We start from the raw sequence: 23049 nt of genomic DNA on the forward strand, positions 1-23049 counted from the left end.
GTATATACTAGTGTTGTAAACTACTGTGTTGTACCCTGTACATGATTGAGCAGACCGTCACCCTCAGCGTCGTCGTGGTCATCGCTCCCAGGCTCGGAATGGTCTTCGCCTTCGATTGAGCCGGCGTCCTCCTCGCCGCTTCCGCTCGCGGTGTCCTCCTCGCCTTCTTCGCCGTCTTCCTCGTCGCTGTCGCTCTCCTCGCTCTCGTCTTCCTCCTCGGCGTCTTCGTAGAACTTGTCCAGATCCATGTACGCTGCCTTGCCGCCGTCCGGCCGCGTGATCGAGCCTGCGGGGGACACACCGCCCGTGGGCGTGAGGACGACCGGCGATGCGCGACTAGACGGGCCGATCGAGCGTGCAGCAGAGGAGGATTGGGACACGTACACCGGGGCCTGCGGCATGTCCGCCTCGGTATCCCGCAGCGACGAGTCGATGCCTTCTTCCAGCCAGTCGGGCAGGTACCCGTCGCCGCCCGTCCAACGCCCCGTGAGAGCAGCCAGGGACCCGAATCGGCCATGGTCGTCCTCTGTAAGTGTGTGTGAGCGAACGGCATGGTAGAGCGAACGTTGCGGCGAGTAAGCTTACCGTCTTTGGTGACGTCCTCATCTGGGCTGGCTTTTCCTTCGAACAAGACGACCTTGATCTGCTCACGGCGGAGGACCACGCCGCCAACGTCCTCGCGGTCTGAGTCGGCTTCGCCGTACAGGCCAGCGGTCACGCTGGACAGGAGCGCCCGGTACATACGCGCGCGGTCGCGCACGTCGTAGTTGGGGTCGTACTGCGCGAGCGAGCACACGTAACGGTACAGAAGCCCGATCGTCCGGTCGGTCGGGCACAGCACTAGGAGCTTCGCCGCGAGCGTGACAATTTGCAGCTTTACGACGGGGGTCTGTTCGAGGGGCATGCGGTCAGGGCGGAAAACGGATGACAAAAATGGGGAAGAAAGGCTTCACCTCTTGGATGAATGACTTTGCCATCTTACGTAGAACATCTGGGGCCCAGGGAGCGATGCCCTCGGGCCCTGCAGATGTAGTCCCGTTTTCTGCAGGAGCCGGGGAGACCGCATACTGCCCTACTAACCAGACCACACACGCTCGCGCTTTGGGATGGCGGATGTCATCGATTCGGCGGGCGAGACGGGAGATGATCTCCAGCGGAGAGAAGGTCTGTGGTGGTAGCCCGCCGGCGGCGATGACGTTCTGTTGCTGCTGTATGCGGATTTGTACTAGCGACTTCAAAACGAGGACGGCGTTGGCGACGATCACATCTGCCGTACTAACGTGAGCGATGGCGCAGAGTATATACAGCGGAGAGGATTACCATGCTTGCTCTGGATGAACGCCATTAGGGCCGTTAAACACTGCTGCGTTGCCTCTGGAATTATGCGCGCAATGTAGCCAATTGCTTGGGTCGCTTCTGCAACCAAATCGTCGTCTGCATCGTCTGCATAGCACTGCAAAATTCTTTAGCATATCATAGGTTGTACATGGACATGACTCACGATAAACTCTCGGAGAAGCGATGGATAGTTCTCCACGTTGATCACGGAGCGGAGAAGATGCACTTTGTCCTTCTTGACTTGTCGTGGGTCGTCCGCGCGTACCAGGAACTGCGTGTAAGACTTCGCCAAAACCTCCTAGAAAGCGATGGGGCGTATACGGTGAGCACGCTACCACGCGCACCATAGAGGCGACTCACGGAGAGTGATGAGGAAATCAAAACCAAATTGGTAAGGACTACGCGTTCAATCTCCCGAGAAATGTGCAGCAAGCGCAGCAGGGGCGGGACGATTTTGGGCAGATCAGACGACGGTCCAAGGTAGTAGAATGCACGTGCGACGCCAAGTACAACCTGGTAAGTCATGAATGAGGGCTCTGTCAAGTCACTGATACCCATTTACCTACAGCCGGGTTTTGCGACTGAAACAGTGGCTCGACCGAGGTCAGCAATAGCGCTAGGTCGCTATCGACCTCGAATGGTGTCGCTGCGTTCGCGTCTCTCGAGGGTATAGGTCGCGACAGCATGACGCGTGTATACCGGACGAGCAGGTTGAGGAGGTCGACTTGGCCCCATTCGTCCATGTCGATGAGGGTTCTACATAGCCGCCTGTAGTGTTGGTGCAGCAGGTCCAGCCGCGTCGGACATACCGCATCGAAGGCGATGGCCACGCTGCCGATGGAGAGCGGGGACTGGTCCTTCAAAAGCGTAGATATGATCCTGATGAGCTCGGGCTGGTGTGTGGAGTCTAAGCTGCGCCGAGTGAGTGAGCGTGCGAAGGACGGTGGGGGCACGGCAGACTGACTGGTATATCTTCGGGATGGCGAGCGCGGCTGCCTTGCGCACGTACGGGCTGATGTCCGCGGCGCACTTCTTAATAGCGAGAACGACTATGCTGCCAATCATGGGCACCTTGATGCCCGAGAGGACGCGGAGGGCCATGGCGCGGATGAGCGGGTTGGGGTCGGACAAGTCCTTCTGGAAAGTGTTGATTGAGAGGAGCGCAAGGTCGGGCTCTTGCTCGGCATAGCGGAGGAGGTAGATGTACACGAGCTTTCGGATCTCGAGGTTGTGCGAAGCGACGTTCTTGACGACTTGCGCGAAGAACTCGGAGACGTTGCGGCCTCTCGAAATGAGCTGCGGGGGAGACATGGATGTGAGCAGGGACTGCGTGGGTCCACATATACTCGCGGACGTACCGCGATGAGCCTCTTCATTGCCTCAAGCTTTTCTCTATCACTACTAGAATCGAGCTGCTTCCCAATGTTCTTCACTTTCTCCTCCGGGTTGTCAAGGAAGGCTGAGCCGGAGCCCCGCGCGATCGCGAGGTCCCTTGTGTGTTCGGAGAACGTTTCCTGCAAACGCATACCCAGCCTGGAGGCATTTTCAGCCAGCATGTTGAGATTCACCGCCGCCATGATGGTGTGTAGGGTATCACAGGGAGATACGGCGCGTGAGATGGGCGTGAAGAGCAGAGCGCGGAGAGCGCGTCCATCTCTCGAGCGCCCATAACGTAGTGTCCATTGCGGAGTTGACGGGCCGTTTAGTCCGCGCCCCTCCCGCTCCCTCCGCGTTCACTCGGTTAGCTCAGGCAGTCAGACGAAATGGAGTGGTCGAGGAAGCCAATTATCGCGCCTGAATAAGATTGCGTGCTAGGTAATCTGCAGCAGCAAGGTATCGATAGCATGCTAGACGAGGGGTAAAAATACACAGCGCACACGACTAATGTAATCAAGAAACAACAACATATGCGACGACAGAGGTGCACGATGAGATGAGAGACCGCGGATCCTTATACTGTGATGACGAGCGGGGAGATAGACAAGCCACGGCGAGACGCAGACTAAAAGCACAGAGAAATATGTTACGAGATAATACCAGGCCGGGGCGGCCAGTCCGTCCGACGCCTTGCGTTTGCCCATCCCTCCTCTCCTTCCGTCTAAGTGGACTATGATGACGGGTAGAACGCCCATGGCTGCTCTACCGCCGGCATCGGCTGGTCCCACTTCCAGTTGTCCGATGCGTTGTAGAATGCCGACTCGCCGCCGTCGAACGCCCGCCAGAGCTCCTGCGGGATCGTGTCCTCGTTCGACTCGCTCTTGGGCTCAGCAATCTTCGCCGTATCCGTGCTGGAAGAGGCTGAAGGGTGCGCCTCAGTCTCCGACGCGGATCCTGGACTAGGACCGACTGACGACGATGCCTGCACAAGGTCCGGGGTCGCCGCCTTCGACCCCGAGTCTTCCTCCGGGAGCCCGTAGGATGTGAAGTCGAAGAAATCTGAGGGGTCCACCGTCACCGCAGACTGTCGTGGCGACGAGCTCCCGATGGTGATGCCGTCGAGGAAGCTCGTGCCTGCTAGCGATGATAGCGCGCTGTCGTCGGACATGTCTGGGTACGCCTTCAAGATCTCGTCTAGGTGGTCGGCGATGTGCGTCTTCAGGCTGTCCTGCCCGTCGTCTTCGCTCGTCACCTGGTTGAGCCAGTTCGACATCTGCTCGAAGAACTTGATGGCCTCCTCGTCGGTCTTCACTGCGTCTGCCTCAGCCTGTCGCTTGGCGAGGACATCGTTTGGTGGCTCATCGAACTCCATCTTGATTTTCTTAGCCGCGGGTGGTGCGGCGGCAGAAGTCGACGGCGTCGCAGGCTCATCCTCGCGCTGTCGCTTGGAGCTCGAGGTCGACTCTGGTGTAGGCGCGCTCGCTGGTGTCGCAGGCGTAGCTGGGGGCTTCGCGTCCGCGGCCGGACTCGCAGCGGAAGGACCGGCGGATGCTGATGGAGGGACCTTCGACACTCTACGCGGCTTTGGTGGCTGCTTCGGCTTCGGCGCAGGCTTGTTCCTGGGCGACTTCGGCGTCTGCGGGGAGCTGACGGCATGCGTCGGGGTGGGCGCACTCGCGGCGGGGGTAGCGGCGGATGCGGAGGGAGTCGGGGCGGAGGGAGTTTCGGCGATAGGCTTGGGCGTGGGCCTTTTCTGGATCGGTGTCGCGGCAGAAACCACGATGGGGGAGGAGGCGGAGCCCGATGGCGCGGGGTGCGCGACAGCAGGCGGGTGAGGGTTCTGAGGGATTTGTGGCCGTTGGGGGACGGCGTGGGGCATGCCCTGTGGACCAGGACCGGGTGGACCAGGCGGGCCTTGTTGACCTTGTTGACCTTGTTGTCCCGCGGCCTGTCCGAGCGGCGTCATAGCCAAGACGTACGACTTGAACGCATCCGCCGCGGACTGCACCTGCCGGATCATTTGCTTGATCGTCTCCAGCGGGAGGAAGTACCTTTGTGAGCCGTTGCTGAGCTGGTCGCGCTGCTGTTGCACCGCGTGGACCTATGCGATGTTAACCTTCTAGTCTCCAAAACGAGTGCGTAGTGAACTTACCATAGCCACCAGCTTCTTGATCGCATCCTCCTTCATGACGCATGCGTAATGGTGCAACTTCTGGTCGAGCTCCGACACGAGACGGTAAAGCTGCTCGAACGAGGTGTTGTAGTCCAGACGCTGAGCGTCGGGCACCACGATACTACGATTGCCGAAGGTTTGGCCTGTTCACGCCATTAGCATCTTCGTGCATCAAAATGTGCCATCTCGCTTACCCTTGCACTCGTCCTTCACCCTCGCCACCATCTCCAACGCGAGCTGCTGCTGAGCTGCGGAAGGCCGGACTGGCCGCATCTGAAGCGTGCCCGGCTGCTGCTGCTGCTGGGCGGGAGCCATCTGAGGCATCGCGCGTACGGCCATGCCATGGTTAGGGCCCTGCGAGTGCATCTGCTGACCGTTTGGCTGGCCGAGCGAAGACATCCCGTTCTGCATAGGCATCCCGTTCTGCTGCGGCATCTCCATCATCGGGTTCGACACGTTCCGCTGGGGAATGCCGCCGGCCTGATTCTGCCCGTTCTGCGAGTTCTGCTCGACACCGTTGTGGAAGCTGCGCTGCGAGTCGTGCATCTCCCGCAGCTTGACGCGGTTCTGCTCGACGAGCTGGATGACGTTGTGCGGGACGCCGCGACGCTGGAGCTCGGCGGCGGGGATGACCGAATAGCTGACGAGGTCGCCCATCAGCTTGGGCTCGGGCACCTCGTTCGCGGGCTTGTGAGCAGGGACACCGGCGGGAGCGGGCTGTCGGTTCTGCGGTTGTTGAAGGCCGTTCTCTAAGGCTGCCTTCCGCTGCTGCTCTAGGTGCGCTTGAGCCCGGCGGACCATGGACTGGCGGTACTGGAGATCGAACCCGAGCAGGAACTCCTTGTAGATGGCCTGAAGGCGATGGGCGAACGCAGGCCCGGAACGAGCGGGCTCCGTATCCGTGCCAGGAATGTTGACGAAACCGAGCTTCGCACCGATGATGGCCCATAGGTCGCTCTCCGCCTGCGCTTGCTCAGTAACAAGACTCGTTACGAAGAGTGATGCACGATGCTTACCCGATTGATGCCTCCGTTGAGGAATCCAGACTTGATCACCTCGCAATGCAGCTGATACAAGTCTACTTGGCGGTTCTCGTAGAGGAGCAGCGACTGGTCCTTCGGGGTTTTCGCGAGCCAGCTCTTGTACACTGCCTTGAACGCCTCTTGAGCCATCGGACGCAGGACGAAGCCTTGAAGCTGTAGCGCGAGCTGCTGCTGTTGTATTGCTGCCGCCTGTGCCTGTGCCTGTTGCTGCTGTTGCTGCTGAGACTGTTGAGGGTTCTGAGCGGGCTGTCCGCCCTGTCCACCCATGCCCGCGTTCGCGAAAGCACTCGACATCCCGTTCTGAGGTTGCTGTGAACCGGAGGGCGTGGCGCCAGCGTTCATCACCTGGAGAGGGGTGGTGACCGTACGCATGTGGGGATTCTGCTGGGACGCCATCATCTGCGGCGGAAGCTGTGGCGTGCTCATCTGGAGGTTGGGCTGCTGGCCGTTTCCGTTCGGCATGAGGTGCGATCCCGAGGGTCCCGGGCGAGGGCTGTTGAACTGATGGGCAGGTGACGCCTGCTGCTGCATCCACGCGACCTGAGCTGGGTTCTGCGAACCATTCGCGACGCGTTGAGGAGGGACGGGAGACGTCGCCATCGAGTTCCTGCGAACGCCACTGTCAGTCAGAAAACCCTTTGACATACCCCTTGGAACGTACATGTTCATCCCATTCTGCATGGCCCCTTGTGCACCGGCATTAGCGCGGCCCGCGGCAACTTGCTTCACGAGGAGCATGATGCGGTCGAGCGCAGTACGGCGAGTGTTGATCTCTTCCTTAACTCTGTGGATCTCCGCCTCCAGCCGTTCGTTCCCCACCGTGATTTGCTGCTGCGCTATAAGGGCGCTAAGGCGGTTCTCGGCCTGCTGAACGCTTGTCCTCAGGTTGAGCACTTGAGTCTGCATGGTTTCTAGCGAAAGGCGCCCCTGCTGGGGTTGGGGTTGCATCTGACCGTCCTGGCCCGTATGCGCCTGCGCCTGCTGCTGCTGCTGCTGCTGTTGCTGTTGCTGCTGTTGCTGTTGCTGCATCAGCGCGTTCTGGCGGATGGCCTGCTGCATATTGGCCGGTGCGTTCATCGCGCCGCCGAAGAAGCCTGGAGGGAGCCCCTGGGGGCCTGCCATCGTCTGAGCATGCTGTTGTTGAGGCGCGTGCTGCTGCTGTTGCTGCTGCTGCTGCTGCTGTTGAGCTTGCTGTTGCTGCAACTGACGGAGAGCGGCCATAGCCTGCGCGCTTTGCACGCCGTTCTGGTTTTGCTGCTGCTGTGCGAGCATGAGATCGAGTTGGCGCATGGTCCCGCCCTGATTCGGAAACATCGGGTTCGTGTTGCGCCCCATCGCCTGCATGTGCAACGGGTTCGCCATGTTCTGAGCGGCTTGCGCGTTGCCAAATTGTTGCTGCGAAGGCTGGAGGCCGTGGGAAGAGTCGAGCGGAAATGGCGTCGCGTTGTTAGCGCCGAAAGGCATGCCGCCGAACGATAGCTGTTGCTGTTGCTGTTGTTGCTGGCGATGTTGCGCTATTGCCTGGGCCTGAGCCTGGGCCTGAGTCTGAGCAGAAGGGACGCCACGTTGGCGCAGGAAGTCCAGCATCTATAGCAGGATGGAAGAGAAATTAGTTAAATCGTACAGCGGAGGCGAGACAGCCCAGCATGATGACATAATCAGACGGGCGTGAGTAAATGCCTGAATAGAGATTAAGGCGGTGGAGAAAGCGATGGAGAGTGGCCTTGCATACTCTACCGGCGGATATCGAGAGACGCATAGGGTTTTGCGAGGACAACGGAATAAGGTCGTACGAGGGTGTTGGATCCGAAGGAAAACGGCGCGTGCGAGATGGGAAGACTGCGATGCGAAAAACGATCGACGCACCTGTTGCTGAGTCCCGTTCCCCTGAGCCTGAGCCTGAGCCTGAGCTCTGAGCTGCTGAGCCATCTGCTGTTGTTGCTGTTGATGCTGCTGCTGCTGTTGCTGCTGCTGCTGTTGCATCTGCCACATGCGGGTGGGGTCTATAGGCATACCGGGCATGCCCTGCTGGTGGTCCTGAGGTTGTGGCTGCGGAATGCCGGGCTGCCCGACGAGATGGTTGTTGGGAAACATGGACATTGGGAGGGTGGGATTGCGATCCGCCGCAGGGGCCGATGGCGCGTGGATGCGGGAGGACGGAGAGTCGGAAGACGCGCTGAGGGCGGAGAGGAGGGCGAGGGCCCGGGACGGGTGGGTGGGCCGAGGAACCGCACGAGGCGGCGGTGCTGGGTAGGGCGGGCGGCTTGCTCGTGGACGGATGCGCTCGACGGAGGGGAGGAGTCGGGCGGGGGGAGGGGCGGAGTGGGGAGGACGAGGAGGACGGTGGTGGTGGGAGGGAAGAGCGGTCGGGGGCAACGTGAGTTCGGCGAAGCCCTGAATAACGGTATACACGCTCAAACACAAATCTGTGGCGGAGCTTCAACGGGCGTCTCTCTCGCGCCTCACTTCCTCTCCTCTGCCTCTCCTGACCCATGCCCCCAGTCCACACAGGCGCACTCTCTGCCTGAGGTCCGTGTCGCCCCCCTCCGCTCCCTGACTGAAAAATCTTTCTGTGCTCGCAGAGAGGTGTGGTGCAGGGAGGGGTTATAGCCATTGTGACTGTCTGTGACGATAGGATGTGACGCCCCATATATGGCATATACGGGCGTCTGGGGTGGCTAGACGCGCATCGTCGGAGGAGGGAGCAGTGCCGGATCGAGCACGCTCTCCCTCTTCCAGACGGCGAGGGCAAGGTCAGGAGAGCGCTGTGGCCAATGGCTTCCGCGCCTGGACACTCCTCCCTCGACGCCGTGCATCCTGCTGTCCGTCTGCACCCGTCTCCCACCAGTCCTCGCCGTACGTACCCCCCGCTATCTCGCCACCACGCATGCCAAAGGACATCTGACCGCTCGGGACGTTTCCCTCAATTCCTCAGAGCCCCCTCCCATTGGCACCTCTTCTCCCCCGTACATCCATTCCCCCTCCCCGCGACCCCCCAGTTCACAGGCCGTCGTCCTCCGAGCCCTTCCGGCGAATAATCGGCCGCTCCGCTTCCGCTCTCCGTCCTCCCAGCCAGTTCACCGTTCCAGATATGCGTATCTGTACCCACATCCTTCGGTCCTCACTACCAGTTATCCTGCCGGGGCGTCCTCCGTCTGCGGATGCTAGGCCCGACGGACTATCGGGCGGTGATGCTGTACAGCCCGCGCCAAGTGGTCGCTCGTGCAATGTCCTGCCGCCCGCCCTTGTCACTTCTGTCGCGTCTCGAGTTTCATCGCGCCGCACCGGGGCGCACGCGCGCGCGGACGCTACCGCCTCAAGCACTCGAGCTCCCCGACCCATAACCGCCCCGCCCGTACAGCTCGCGAGCTGCGGGCGTATGTCCTGACGCGTGGCCATCGCCTCCCGGACCGCGGGCCCCTCGGAAGCCCCCGTCGCTGTGCGCGCGCGGACGGCGTGCTGCGTGCGACATCGACGGAGGCTTTAGATGCGCGCGCGTTCCCGAGAATTGAGATGCGCACTCCCCAGATGCGGCTCGCCTGGTGGCGTTCCCACCGTTATGCCGGCGGCAACGGTGAACTTTGCATACTGGGACGCTGACGTCGTTTCTCGAGTGATGGGGTCACCGCTCGAGTGTCGACCGCGGCGGTCCCCGGGTGCTGCTGTATCACAACTTCTCCGGTACGCATCGAGTGAGAAATACACACAAACAAAAATCATAACGGTGGCTTTCAATAATTGTGCGTCACGAATACCGAGCGGTTCATCTCATTATTGCGTTCACGGTTCCATGACAGCATGTGTCTATCACGAGGCAGTCATATTCGGTTAAAATCCACGTTACGCCGCGCAGATTATCTCGCGAGGCATGTCACGCCCCGCCGCATCTGCGCTCGGACCCTCCACAAGCTGTGCTCCTCGCAACTCTCGATCCCGCTGCCGCCCTACCGCTACTTGCCGCACCAGCTGCATTGCACGCCTCGCCCTTCCACTCGCCATCTCGCCGCCGCCGGGCCCGCATTACCCTGGGGATATCACAATCAGCGTGCGCGCGCCCCGTCGTCGTCGCCGTCACCGTCACGGTGCTTCCCCGCGCGCCCAACAGCATCGAAGCGACTACCAGGCAATCGCGCGGGTCCCTGTCCATCGCGCCTCGACCCGTGCGTAACGTCACGCCCATCTCCCTTCCTGACGGCCGAGCCATCCTGGACGCCGGTCCCCGATGTTCGTGGGCGCCGCTGCGCCTCAGGGCCAGAGCTTAGGCCAGCGCGCGCCCGAGCCCCTCCGCCACGGCCCCGTCCAGCGTCCTCGACGGAAACGAGTGCGATCGCAGCTCAGTGCAGCGTTGCGCCCACTGCGGCCCGCGCTGCCGCATGTGCACCCAGTTGCCCGCACCTGGCACACCGTGACGCCGCAGGTTCCTGCCCGTGCACGTCCCTCGCGCCCCCGAACCTGTCGCCCCGTCCCGGGACCCGCGAGGCACGCCTCGTGTGCGCTCCGGGGTGCCTTCTGCGCGCGGGCCCGGGGCGCGGGTTTCCTGTCCACCCCCGAGGTGCAAAACTTATCCACTGCCAGCCCACCGAGGGTGTGGCTCTTCCCGCGAGGAAGCGCGAAGCTGCAGTTCGCCGTCGGGGCTGGCGCTGGGCTGAACCTTACGTTGCGGGTGGTCCGACTCCGGGTCTGGGAGGCGCGGCCTGGACCAGGGCCAGGGGCCGGGCGCGAAACTCTGCAAGTGCTGCTAGCGTTTTTCGGTGCGTGCGTTTTTCTTTTTTGTTGGGCGGTGGGTATGGCCTATACTTGGCGTAGTGCGCGTTGTGTCGGTGCGGGGGCGCGAGAGTGCGCGCATGCGGGTGCCATGTGCTGGGCGCATCGCGGGAAGTCACTGGCGAGCTCAGCGAGCTCAGACTCCGAGGTGCATCCGCCCCGAGGAGCTTGAGCGCGTATCTAATCTACAACTTTATGTAAATTTGTCGAGATCTATATTCGGCCTCGAGCTTAAATTTGACGAGAATACGAGCTCCACGGGGATGCCTATGTCATTGGCGCTACGCCCCCTGTGCGTGGGTGGGCCTGTCACGGTCGTCTACCAGTACTGGTAAGACGTACTCGGGATGCCGAGCGTCATGGTTGCGACGGTCGACGCGGAGAGAAGCCAGCGTTCATGCGGGTCGCCGCTGGGAAATTGCGACCAGGCGTCCAGCTTTCGTGTTGAGGCCTGGCGGCGGCTGACCTGCTGCGCCCCGTACAGCGTGACATTGCGCCCGGGTTCGGTGTCGATATCGAGGATCGTCGTCCCCGCGAGAACGGGCGTATGCCAGCGGACAGCGAGCCCAAAGTCACAACCCGAATGCGGGGTAGCACCGTCATGCGGCGAGGGTGGGAGGCGCCAGCGTAGTGGGGAGGCTCGCGGAGGCGGAGGACGATGACGGCGAACGGAGCGGGGTCTCGAGCTATGGGTCTTGTATGTGGTTATATTTATACAACTCTCCGACAAGCACAGTCATTACCTAGCTGTACACTTATGTACACACGATCCAGAAAAAAGAGAGGGAACGAAAAGGGGAGAGGGCGACGAGACGAGGGGAGTGTCCGGTGCGTGCGCGAGGCCCGTCGAGTCGAAGCAGTGATTATCCGGCGGGAGAAGCAAAGGGCGGAAGGGGCGAAGGAGGGACGGGGGTGAAGGAAGGGTGGGAGGAGATAAGACGAGGTGGCCACGCGGGGGAAATAAGGCGGTTTCGGACGGGCGTGGCGGGCCTTGTCTAGCATACAATACACGGAGAAGGCGGGCGAGAGCGCAGACAGTCTACAATGGAATAGATAGATAGGTGTGATCGTGACGGCCAGTTGGCCGGAGGTCGTTACGTGCGGAAAAGAGGAAGGCGGGATGCGATGGGCCGGCACCGCGGATTACAACAGGTCCTCTTGGTTGGAAGCGTCTGGTCGTGGCTCCGCCTTCGGCGTCGCGTTGTGCTCGTTCTCGTCGTACTTGATAATCAGCGACGGACCCGCTTCAAGGATAATGTCTTCGTCCGACTCGTCGTCCGTGTACATTTCGCTTTCGTCGTCTGAGAACGCGATGAGCGGCGCCGCCTTGCCCTTCCCGGGGTCCGCGCGCGGGCCTTCAGCAAGTAGCCGGTCACCCTCCGCCTCAGCTTCAGCCGCCTCAGCCTCAGCCTCGACGTCGGCGACGGTCGCAATCTCGCGCTTGAAGTAGTAGCGCAGCCCGACGGGGATCATGACGCCCACGACAATAGCCGCGAGCCCGAGGAAGTTCTTCCACGAGATAAGGTGGAAGTCCTTCGGGGAGGTCATGTCGTCGAGCGAGCCGCCGATTGTGGTGTGGATGACAGTGACGCCAAGGATACCGAGGAACGTGCTGATCCAGAACGGGACAATCCCGATCCCAACGTGCGGGCAGATCACGTTCACGACCCAGTGCGGCGGGAAGGGGGCAATGCGCAGAACGATGAGGAAGGAGATCATGTCGTCCTTGTGCGCGCGCAGCTTGTCGCCCCAGACATCTAGCTTCGCTTTCCACCGTGGCATAGTGAGTAGCGCAGGGCCGAGCGCAGCACTGATAAGGTAGCAGAGTGTTGCGCCAGTGGCCACGCACGCGCAGGCGAGCGGGAGGGCACGTGGGACACCCCAGACGGCGCCGCCCAGTATCGAGAGGTACATAGACCCTGGTAGCGAGAAGGCTTGAAGGCTGTAACAGGTCGTCAGCATTTGTGCACAATGCGGGTGCGATGATAGGTCGAAAATAGCATGTCAGCGGATTTTATGCCTCACGTATGTCCGCTGATGTGAACGCCTCCAACGTTTCCCAAGTGCGCGCGCGCCAACATCTCCCCAAACGCCGGGAGCATTGCAACGTGTGCAGAAGACACGCAGACCTTTTCACTATACCCGGCCAGACTCTGTTGCGAGGGAGGACTGCCGGCCATGGTGGTCTCGAAAGATGGTGTATGCACACCGCTGAGCGCTGAAGCCTGAGGTCTCAGGGGGAACGAAGCGATCCTGCAGCATCCTCAGTGCGCAGCAGCCCACCGAACGGCGGAACATGTAATAGTAAAACATACTCTGCTCTTGACACAGAGTTGCTGCAAGAAAACTGGGAGGAGTGACTTACAAGAAGTATGTGATCACATAGCAGATCACGATCCTGTAAGGATAAATATCACGGTACTTCTTCAAGAGTACATTGAGGGCCTGGAGTTCCGCAAAGCTCTTTGGGATTTTGAGCGTCGGTCTATCCTGCCTGTTACGCGACGATAGAGCGCTGTGAGTATGTGGTTGGTCGAAGGCGGCACTGGAACGCACTCTTCCAAAGTAGGCAAGGCGAGCCAGAGGGTGCCTCCAAGTAGCACGGTGCTAATGAAGAATATCGCGCCCATCTTCAGCGTAGCGTTCCATATCAGTCTACGATTTGAGGGCGTGGAGGGCGTAGCGACACCATAGCCTGCGTCGGAGCCATTGGAAGAAAGGAGGGAGGTGCGGGCGTTGGGCGAGTTGGGCGGGTCGTGGACGGTCGCCATCGAGTATGCCGAGCGGTCGTCCGGGACGGTGTCGGTGTAGGGCGTAGTGTAGTCGGGTGCAGTACTTTGCAGCATTTCCCGGGATGCTTGAAGAGAAAAGCGAGAGAGGAGGAAGAGAACAAGCTGCAGGAGACGGAGAAGGCGACGGCGGAGGACGAGTGCGTAGCTGCGCGTGGGAATGTTCCCCGGCCGACAGCCCCTCCTCCGTCCCGAGCCCGTCGAGCCACTTTCTCAATTTCCTTTCCGCCTGCCCGACCCCGACATCCGCTCACTCCCGAAAATGGCCCAAACCACGACCATATGTTTTCCGGATGGTTTTCGCGTCCGTATTGCATTCGTCGACCTCGCTGCAGACGACCGAAACAAGGCGGGGCGTAGTCAGCCACGCAGCCACAGACGCCCGGGAATCAATGACGTCGACAGTCGGATATATCCCGGCGGCAGCGGACATTCGACGTCTCGACGCTCAGCATGAACATGATCAGAGGGCAAAGACTCGGACACATACACTGCAAGTACTGCATGAACCGACGACATCAATAGACACGGAAATGATTTCAATTTAGGCCTAAGAAGGTATATGTGTTACAGCCTCGTACAACGCCGGTATGGGCACAGCTGATGCTAACTTATCTCCAAGGTCGAAAGCAACAAGTTTCCCCCCGTTGTCCTTACTTCGATGCTTCGGCCATGTGAGAAATGTCCTGTACACGGTGGCTCACAGCATGCTGTCCCTGTTGAGGTGCCTGGGCGGTTGAGCCGGACAGAACCGTGATCATCTCAAACTTTGCTTCTGAAGATCTAGGCGGCATGTCAGAGGTCGCGAACTATATGTAGACGAGTACACAGACCGACGACATATATTCATGGTTTGATATGCCATTTGGCGCACCGGAAAGAAATACTTGTCGAGCAAGCGACTCCAAGCCGGAGGTCGATTGTAAAGAGCCAGAGTTTACGGGTAGAGGGGATCGGAGCAGCACGAGGGAGCAGATGAAACGAAGGAACCGCAGGACGTCACAGGTACTAGAGGTTGGGTAGATACACCGGACCATCATAGGCCGCTGTGTCAGGAGGTGGCCGGATGGTGTGCGGCATCGTCGGCGAGTTGATTGGTATGTCAAGGTAATGTCAAAGGAAGAGCTGCACCGGAAAAGCGATCGGATGATGTCCGTGATTGAGTCGGAACAGTGACGGGTATGGTAGACGCATTGAAGTTGGGTACCATATGGCCAGTGAGCGCAGCGCAGCGATAATAGTTGGCTAGAGAGATACCAGATTGGGTGTGAATAGCAGCAAGCACAGGACGAGGAGGGCGGTGTAGTACTGGGACACGGCCTGCGGTGGTGACGTGAGACATAGAGCTTGCATTGTAATTTTCCTGGAAGTGGCAAGAGAAGGCTGGGGTGGTCGACAGATGTGATGAGTACCCGTTCCAGCGTCGGATTGGCTGAGCAGCCTCGCTAGGCGGAAGCGAGGGGAGGCAACTAGCGGACAGATAGCGTGTGTGTTGCGGGAGGCAGGCTGTGGCGATCTGGCGGCGTGTTCAGCAGGAAGAACAAGGTGGCGAAGGAGAGGAGAGGAGGGCGGGGGAGGGAGGGAGAGAAAGGAGGGCGGGATTGGACGGCGGAGGTTGTAGGAGAGACGCTGGGCCAGGGCGCGCCTTACATATTTACATCGCCCAACCAAGGCAGAGGCCATCGTCCGGGCGCTGACAACGGCCTCCTCAGTCCTTCTCCTTCGCCCTCCTCCCTCTCCTTCGCGTCCCTTTCCCGCCCCGGCCATGGCCCACCTTCTACCACCTCACCCAGAACTCAACCTCGCCCACTCATCTCTCCAATCCGCACTCCAGATCGATCCAAATCAGCAGCCCCCGCCGACGCCCCAGCAGCAGCAACAACACTCTCCGCACCCAGGTCAACAGTCCGCTCCCAGAAAGCGTAGAAAGGGAAACGAGAACGGTGAAGAAGCTTCGCATCCGGCCGAGCCACGACGTTTGAGGCGTTCGCATGAGGCGTGCGCACGATGTAGGAGTAAGAAAATCAAGGCAAGTCCCGTCGGGCGACACCGACGGCAAATCCCCCGTCTCCCATCCGAGTCCGCTAACATCCGCCCCTCCTCCCCCTCCCCTTCCTCGTCCCCTCCTCGAGCAGTGCGACTCCAAGCATCCCCGGTGTACTGCATGTGCTACCGCAGGCACCGTCTGCCAACAGGAAGACCGCCATCGCCAGACCCTCACCCCTCGCGGCCACACCGAACGCATCGAGCGCCAACTGCTGCAATGCGAGGCCCTTCTCAGGCGTCATTACCCCGGCTTCACCCTCGAGGACCTCGACAACGTTCTCGCGCGCGAGGGCATTGACATTGACACTAGCGACAATGCCATCTCTTCTACCTTCCAATTCGCGCCCAACTCACCAGAGGCCGGTCCGAATCGCGGCTTTCCTCTGCGCACCGAGGGTCCTCCCCCTCCCATGGATTCGCCCAGAGGGTATCCTTATCCTGGACCACCACCACCTCCTCCGCATCCTGGACAGCCTATGATGACTGGCGGGTACCCTGGTCCTGTGCCTATGCACTACCCTCCTCCTGGCCCCTTCGGACCTCCCCCACCCCACATGCAGATGCAGGGCGGACCTCCCCCTCAAGGGTATGACCCACGCATGCCCCCTCCATTCCAGCACCCGTTGGCACCTCCGCACGGCATGCCCCAGAGGCCCCCTTCCCCGCATGAGATCCCAGGTCAAGACCCGCACTCACATGATATGTCTAACACACAGGCAAGTTGTCCGTTCAAAATCCTCTGCGTCCCCACTTGCCTCCCGCCCTGCGTCGAAGTGAGCGGGTCGGGGACATAGGGGGAGCGATAAGCCCTCTCGCGTCTACTGGGCGGCAGTTCTGACACTATGACCTCTTCTAGGCTCTTGCGAAGACATTCGGTGTGTCAGGTGCGATCATGAACGACGTGACAATTCCTCCCGCCGACAGAGAGGACCTCGCGGTGGGCTCAAGCGCGTTGATCTCGGGCCGCGACCGCGCCTTTGGGGAGCCCGCCTCCCTCCCGCGCGACGCGAACAAATGGGTGACTGTGTCGATGCGCCGCAACAGCCTCGTTTCCCCGCCCGTCGCCAGTCCCGGTGGCAGCCCTGGTCAGCAGAACAACACTCAGACGGTCCCCATATTCTTGCCCAAGTCCCGCGAGACCATGCGGGCGATCACGACCACGTACTTCGAGCATCTCAACTTCCACCGCCCGGTCCTGTTGCAGAAGGAGTTCGAAAACACGCTCAACGCGCTGTATGAAGGCCAGCTGCTTCCGCATGACCCGGGCTTTGTTTGCAGCGCGTACCTGGTTATGGCGCTCGGTACGCTCAGCGAGCTCAACCACCGCGCGAGCAAGGTCGACAGCGGCGGTCACAACGTCGGCGCCACCGCATCGACCGCCAAGAACCTTATGCCGCCCGACTGGCCGGAGCACGAGGAGTTCTTCCAGTTCGCGCTCGCCGTCAAGCCTGACCTCCGGGTCACGGTCTCCAGCCTCCAGGCGCTCATTCTGCTGCACTGGTACCTGTATACCGAGGTGAGCAGCCATCGCGCCTTGTAGCCGGTCGGATGATCATCGCGACTGACGCCCGAATAGCGACAGGGCCGTACGCTGTGGCGTTTGATTGGCAGCCTCGTCCGGCTCGCTATCGAGCTCGGGCTGCACCACGACCCGACCTCGCAGGACAACGTGTTCTCCGACGAGGAGTGCCAGCTCCGGATCCGGCTCTGGGCGATCGTGCTCGTGCACGACCGCGGCACGTCCATCCTGCTCGGGCGTCCCCTGGCGATTGCGCCATCGGACTCGAACACCCCACGCCCGACGCGCGGTAAGGGACGGGAGATCTCTGAGCACTTCGTGCTGAGCGCGCCGATTGCGGAGATCCAGGCGGACATCATAAACTCGCTGTATGCGCCGACGCGCCAGACGGCGGACGCGATCATCCGCCATGCGAGCAGGATCACGCGGAGCATGGTGCTGTACAAGAAGCAGCTGCCGGACCACTACAAGTGGTACTTTGGCGGGACGGAGGACTGGCTGATCGAGAAACGCACGTCGCTCGTGCAGAAGATCGGCGTGGACGACGGCCTGACGATGCTCAAGATCGGCATCACGAAGGTGCTGCTGCTCCGTGCGCTGTTCAGCTCGAAGGAGCTCGAGTATTCGCAGAGGCACCGTGCGCTCGTTGATGGTCAGTAAGCATCAGTTGCGGGTTGTGGTCACACAAGCTGATATTCGTGTCTTCTAGCGATCGTTACCTCGCACAACATCATCGTCGTGCACAACCAGCTCATCCGGTACCCCGACATCGCATTCTTCGTCGCGCCGATCCCGCTGCACATCGCTGCGATGGTCATCCTCTACGGGCACATGTCGCGCTGCGACGTCATCCCGAAGCAAACCGCGCTCGAGGACGTCTGGATGGCGCTCGACATGCTCCCCTCGTTCCGCTGGCGCTGGGAGGGCAAGGACCTCTCGGGCGGCCACCCGCTCATCGCGAAGCTCGCGGAAAAGGTGCTCGACGCGAACCTGCATCAAGTCGCCCCCACCGGCGCACCCATGCTGCTCTCCGAGCAGGACTGGGACAGCGAGGGCAGCATCAAGCCACAGGGCGGGCAGCAGCCCGGACAGGCGCCCGCGACCCCGAAGATGGGCCCCGCGCAGTACGGCGGGATGGGCCACCCGAGCCCGTACGGCTCGCACGGGGTGCCGCCTGGGCCGCCGCCTGCGGTGAAGGGCAGCCCGGGCGGGGGACCGCCGGGTGGGGGAGGGGGACCGGGCGGCGGGGAGATGAACGGGCATGGGCAGAAGATGCCGGAGGTGCCGCAGTTCTACTTCTACCCGCTGTATAATGGGCAGGATGGGACGGCGAACGGGAACGTGCAGGGGATGGGCCCGTACGGGTACCAGAGCGCGCAGGACCAGTACGTGCTCGAGGAGAAGGAGAGCATCTCGCCGACGGTGGCGACCGCGCAGATGCAGTGGACGGCGAACGGGGTGAGTGCTTACGCTGGTGTGTGTGAGGAGGATGACGATATTGACGCACTTTTGTTGCAGCAGAGGCCCGCTGGGCAGTTCGGCCCGCCGCCGCAGGGGTGAGTGTGGGGAGGCGTGAGGTGGGGAGGGTGGACAGTGTATCATCGTTTGTATCTTCTTAGCTCCGTCTTCTCTCCCGCTGTGTGCCATACTGTATGCTTTTATTCCGCCCCCGTTATTCCGCGTCGCCTTCTCCGCTCGCCGAGAGCGGCGCGATGTGTATAATAGTTCCCCTTTTGCGCCCGTGGGGCCTGTCTCGATGCTGTTGCTGTTTAGCTTATTATCCCCTGTTTGTCTGTGACCCGCCTGTTCAGTACGTAGATCGCTGAGGCGAATTCGATGAGGTGAATACGAGTAGATTCGACGTTACATGACCTGGTACATGATCCCGTTATATGCGTACACTTCCGGCGCTCTAAGGTGCGTGGTGGGTGGGGAAGGAAAGTAGGGAGAGGGGAGGGGATATCTATGGTAAGTATGCTGGCTGGATCCGATGTGAGAGATGCATATGCGACGGGGCACCGTGTGGATAAGGAGAACAATAATGTAGTGTATGCGAAGACGATAGCGACGGCAGCGACCGGGGCTACTTCTCGACGAGCCGCTCCATGCGCTCGAGTACAGTGACGATAGTCCGCAGGAGGCCGTACAGTTGGCGGTTCAGCAGCGCGGTCTGCGCGGCAGTGGCTCTGCGGGACGCAGGGTCCCCGACACCGTCGCGGCCCGCGTCGTCGTCGTCGTCTGCGTCGCCGTCGCCGACTTGTCGTTCGCGCCGGAGCGCGTCTTCGAGCGCGATGGGGAGGCCGAGGGTGAGGCGCGCGATCTGAATGGAGAGGTGGGAGCGGCGGCGGAGGTCGAAGTAGGAGAGCTGGCGGAAGGCGCGTTGCACTTCGAGGAGGCGGGTGAGTTCGTGGTGGAGTGCCAGGATGCATGTTCGACAGGCTAGGGGTAGGGAGTGAGTGAATGAGTAGGTGAAGGAGATTGCGAGAGGACATACTGAGAGCGCGGGTACGGATGGCTTGGAGGGTCATGAGTACGGAGTTGATGCCCTCCTCACCGAGCTGGAGAGATGGATTCATGCTATTGACGGCGCCTGGGTAGACAGATATGAGCGACTGAGGACGGCTATTTTTGGTGCAGTTAAGCTCACAGAGAAGAGTGCGGACCATCTCGAGGTCGCCATCGAGGAGGTCGTTGAAGACGCCGATAACGACGCTGCGGAACGTCTCCTCGGCCTGGGGAAAGGACCGGGAGGCGAAGAAGTCGAATGGAGCTTGTTGCGAGCGAGAGTCGTAGAGGCGCTTCGAGTTTGGCTTGGAGAGGATGTCATACGCCACAGAGACCTTTTGGAACGCGCGAGTAGCCTCGGGGTTGTCCGGGAACTTACTGCGTGGATCATGCTTGGTTAGCGAGTAAGGAAGACAGGGAGCAGGGAAGGACGCACTCTGGATGGCAGGCCTTGCTTCTCGAGAGGTAGGCGCGCCGGAGAGAGGCCCTGTCTGTTCGGGAGGAACGCGATAGGCCGAGCACGGCGTAACAGTCCTCCTGGGCGAGAATTTCGTTGATTACCGCCTTGCTTCTCTTCGGAGGTGGCGCGGGGCCTGCACGGGTTTTGGGAGGGCTGGATGAGGATGCGGTGGGTGTGGAAGAGCCGGAGGGAGCGGAGGACGCGTCGTCGGAGTCGTCAGAGTCTGTGCCTTCGGGCGATAGCCAGGGAAGGTGTTTGGTGCGGTAAGGAGGGGCGGCGCTGCTCTCGTCGTCGTCTTCGTCGATGGGCAGGTGGAAATATGTGCTGGCTGCAGAACGTGTGTCAGAGCATGGATATGTTCGAGGGTGTTGTGTGATTTACCTGAGCTCCAGACATACGAGAACATGGTTGTCGAGCAGAACGGATGGCAATCCACATGTGATTCTTGGCCGACCCTTTGGCATCACGGGCGCCTGTGTGATCGCGCGTCGCGTCGCGGACTGGGCCACGCGCGCTGTGCCTGGAATGGGCGACCCCATCTTATCAGATAAGATGGCTTGCCTCCGTACACCAACGTGGCCGCGATGACCTCCGCCGACCTCTCCCAGCTGATTGCCTGCGACCTCGACGAGCCCTGCTTCTCTCCACGAGGCTGCTGCGAAGCTCTCTCGCCCCTCTCGGTCGGTCAGGTTGTCCTCCTGCCACAATGCGACGCTGTTTGCAGCGACAATGGGTACGCTTCGCCTGTGAGAGAGTTAACCGAGTGGTCCGATAACCTCGTTGCGCTGGCAGGTCGGACCGCGCTCTCTCCCCCGTTCGCGCTCCTCTGGACAAGATGTGCGACATTCTCGCGTCGGCTAGCCCCTCTACCGCCCTCGCCCTGCTTGCACTCAACGGCGACGTTCTTGCTGAGCTCGCGTCACATGTGCGCGGACGCGACGCGCTCAACCTTGCTCTCACCGCCCGCCGGCTTCATGACTTCGCTGTCCACCGCGTCCCTGCCGTCCTCGTCTGCCGCTCGCGCACTGACCTCGTTCGTCTTCACCATCACCTGCTGGCAGGTGTGCCGAAGCGCGCTGTATACCTTCGCAGCTTGACTATACTCGGTTCCACCTTCATCGAGCGGCCCTGGCAGGATGACCCCAACTGGACATTTCCCAAGAACACGTACGAGTACTCGCTCGCGTCTCTCGTGGGAGACATCCTGCAGGTCGCGCCCAACCTATCACACGTTCGCCTTGAGCACACCGCACCGCTCCTCCAGCATGACCCTCGCATTGGACTTGCCATGGCCTCCATGACCAGGATAGTCAGACTCGAGCTCTCCGACGTTGACAGCAACATCTTGCCTGTCTTTGCCAGCATGCGCAGTCGTCCTCGCGTCCTCCACATATCCCCCGTCAGAGCCGAATCCCCCGCAGAGGCGAACCGCGTCTTCGACGTGATACGCGAGATACTCGAGACCTTCTCTTCCGTACAAGAGCTTCACGCTCTCGATCTGGACCTGAAAGCGGTTCCGGCTTCTCCGGAGCTGAGAAGCATACACACGCCACTCCCTCAAGTGCGACACCTCTCCGTGCACTGGTGGCACCCGCAGATCGACGTGGCCAAGACCTTCCCCAACCTAGAGGTCTTCGAGCAGCATGTCAACAGCGCGCAGTTGAGACGGTCCCCTCAGCAGCCGCTCCGCCGTCTCTCAGTCACCGAACTCCAGACCTTCGAGTGCGCTCGGCATCCCGTTCACCTGCTCCACCTTCGCCGCTACCCGCGGGAGCTCAGGGCTTTCCGCAGGACGATATACGAGACATCTCCCGTCGGCGTCGCGTTACACTGCTTCATGGACACTGCGGTGTGGCTCAAGTACTGGCAGCAGATGCCCCGTGCCGCGCCTCGGCTCAGGTTCATGGACGTGCATTGCCATACGTGGGAACGGCGCCACGAGCCGGGATGGGTTGTGAGTAACTTACATCATGAGCTCTTTCACAGTCCGTGGCTGATCACCAGTGTTCCAGAGCGAATTCATCAAGAGCCTCAGCCGTTACTCGCTCGTCTGCCTCCGCATCGTGGCCCCGCAGCCCCCGACTGCCGATTCTTTGGACGCGCCATGGCACGAGGACGACATTCAGACTCTCGCCGAGCTCCCAGACCGCATCATGCAGGTCATGCCGAGTCTACGTTACATCGCGTGGGCGGCGAGGCGCCGCGCTCCTGGTGGGCGTGCGGACGATTATACGTGGTACGAGGACGCATACGACTGCGCGCCGGCGGATTATACCTGGTACCGCGTCGCGAACGGTGAGGGGAAGAGCCAGCTCACGCTGCAGCCGATCTCTGCTAGCCAGGGAGAGCGTGTTCGTCGTTTCTTGCTCGACTCGGAGTTGGACGCGATCACCAACATAGATGGTGAGTGTTGCACTGCATGTTGCTGGCGTTCTGTTTGGCTAATGAAGTGTGCAGCCCACCTCCGTTTCTAAGGTTGTGGTCATTACGGTGCTAGAGATGCAACGCACCTTACGTGCGTCGATACCCAGGATTTCTTCCCTACTAATCACACCGTCTTCGATATCCCTACTCACCTGGAATAATACATGGATTCTAATGCTTCCTTGAGTTGCTCCGAACCTGAATCGCCATGCCTTCCTCAAACATTTATGTTCTACGTGCGAAACTCGTGTGGTACAAGCTAAGGAGACAGTGTCGAGCCCCGATGTTATACATGTCTACTGGTCATACATCCGGCCATTTCTACACCATCTGCGCTCCGATCTTCTCGGCCAACTTCCGCGCCGCCCTCTTTACCTCCCCTCGCTCGCCCATGACCGTCAGTTTGATGGACCCTCGGTGCTTGTCTGCATCGTCGTCGAACGGCGTCAGCTCGTGCCTCCCAAAAGCCCAGTTGAGGATGTGCAGGCCGCGCTCCAGGCGCACGAAGCCCTTGACCCGCCACACGGTCTCTTTCGAGAGAGAGGAGAGCGCGTCGACGAGCTGCTGCTCCGCTATCGGCGTGTCGTCGGTTGCGTCCCCAGGCGCATCGT

At 60.8% G+C, this 23049-nt stretch overlaps 8 protein-coding genes across 8 annotated transcripts; 3 read left to right on the top strand and 5 right to left on the bottom strand.

Annotated features, from left to right (window-relative positions):
• Nucleotides 1-20: 20 nt before the first annotated feature.
• TRAVEDRAFT_169778 (uncharacterized protein) lies at nucleotides 21-2915 on the bottom strand (the record flags this gene model as incomplete). The annotated part of the gene is made up of 9 exons (XM_008041639.1): nucleotides 21-526; nucleotides 586-889; nucleotides 954-1267; nucleotides 1321-1453; nucleotides 1502-1636; nucleotides 1699-1851; nucleotides 1905-2250; nucleotides 2303-2634; nucleotides 2697-2915. The coding sequence occupies 9 exons, from the start codon at nucleotides 2913-2915 to the stop codon at nucleotides 21-23; spliced, it is 2442 nt and encodes an 813-aa protein (XP_008039830.1).
• A 545-nt stretch (nucleotides 2916-3460) lies between these two features.
• Nucleotides 3461-4240, bottom strand: TRAVEDRAFT_80225 (uncharacterized protein; the record flags this gene model as incomplete). The annotated part of the gene is made up of 1 exon (XM_008041640.1): nucleotides 3461-4240. A coding segment is annotated over one exon (780 nt), but the record flags the coding sequence as incomplete, so codon positions are not given.
• Nucleotides 4241-5059: 819 nt separating this feature from the next.
• On the bottom strand, nucleotides 5060-6198 carry TRAVEDRAFT_125849 (uncharacterized protein; the record flags this gene model as incomplete). The annotated part of the gene is made up of 2 exons (XM_008041641.1): nucleotides 5060-5860; nucleotides 5905-6198. The coding sequence occupies 2 exons, from the start codon at nucleotides 6196-6198 to the stop codon at nucleotides 5060-5062; spliced, it is 1095 nt and encodes a 364-aa protein (XP_008039832.1).
• Nucleotides 6199-9417: 3219 nt separating this feature from the next.
• Nucleotides 9418-10100, top strand: TRAVEDRAFT_59339 (uncharacterized protein; the record flags this gene model as incomplete). Its single annotated transcript, XM_008041642.1, has 1 exon — nucleotides 9418-10100. A coding segment is annotated over exon 1 (369 nt), but the record flags the coding sequence as incomplete, so codon positions are not given.
• A 1392-nt stretch (nucleotides 10101-11492) lies between these two features.
• Nucleotides 11493-13546, bottom strand: TRAVEDRAFT_150424 (oxalate transporter). The gene is made up of 3 exons (XM_008041643.1): nucleotides 13252-13546; nucleotides 13061-13189; nucleotides 11493-12637 (listed from the first exon to the last, which is right to left on the bottom strand). Exons 1-3 carry the CDS (start codon nucleotides 13539-13541, stop codon nucleotides 11839-11841), a joined length of 1218 nt encoding a protein of 405 aa, XP_008039834.1. The 5' UTR covers nucleotides 13542-13546; the 3' UTR covers nucleotides 11493-11838.
• A 1703-nt stretch (nucleotides 13547-15249) lies between these two features.
• TRAVEDRAFT_169786 (uncharacterized protein) lies at nucleotides 15250-18914 on the top strand (the record flags this gene model as incomplete). Its single annotated transcript, XM_008041644.1, has 6 exons — nucleotides 15250-15522; nucleotides 15620-16273; nucleotides 16387-17046; nucleotides 17107-17701; nucleotides 17759-18507; nucleotides 18568-18914. 6 exons carry the CDS (start codon nucleotides 15250-15252, stop codon nucleotides 18607-18609), a joined length of 2973 nt encoding a protein of 990 aa, XP_008039835.1. The 3' UTR covers nucleotides 18610-18914.
• A 66-nt stretch (nucleotides 18915-18980) lies between these two features.
• Nucleotides 18981-20420, bottom strand: TRAVEDRAFT_59342 (DnaJ-domain-containing protein; the record flags this gene model as incomplete). The annotated part of the gene is made up of 5 exons (XM_008041645.1): nucleotides 18981-19488; nucleotides 19544-19639; nucleotides 19697-19932; nucleotides 19991-20342; nucleotides 20396-20420. The coding sequence occupies 5 exons, from the start codon at nucleotides 20418-20420 to the stop codon at nucleotides 19133-19135; spliced, it is 1065 nt and encodes a 354-aa protein (XP_008039836.1). The 3' UTR covers nucleotides 18981-19132.
• A 178-nt stretch (nucleotides 20421-20598) lies between these two features.
• On the top strand, nucleotides 20599-22581 carry TRAVEDRAFT_72771 (uncharacterized protein; the record flags this gene model as incomplete). Its single annotated transcript, XM_008041646.1, has 4 exons — nucleotides 20599-20747; nucleotides 20807-21968; nucleotides 22027-22417; nucleotides 22472-22581. 4 exons carry the CDS (start codon nucleotides 20599-20601, stop codon nucleotides 22486-22488), a joined length of 1719 nt encoding a protein of 572 aa, XP_008039837.1. The 3' UTR covers nucleotides 22489-22581.
• Nucleotides 22582-23049: the final 468 nt, after the last annotated feature.

Source organism: Trametes versicolor, assembly GCF_000271585.1.
Source record: "Trametes versicolor FP-101664 SS1 unplaced genomic scaffold TRAVEscaffold_7, whole genome shotgun sequence".
Lineage (NCBI taxonomy): Eukaryota > Fungi > Basidiomycota > Agaricomycetes > Polyporales > Polyporaceae > Trametes > Trametes versicolor.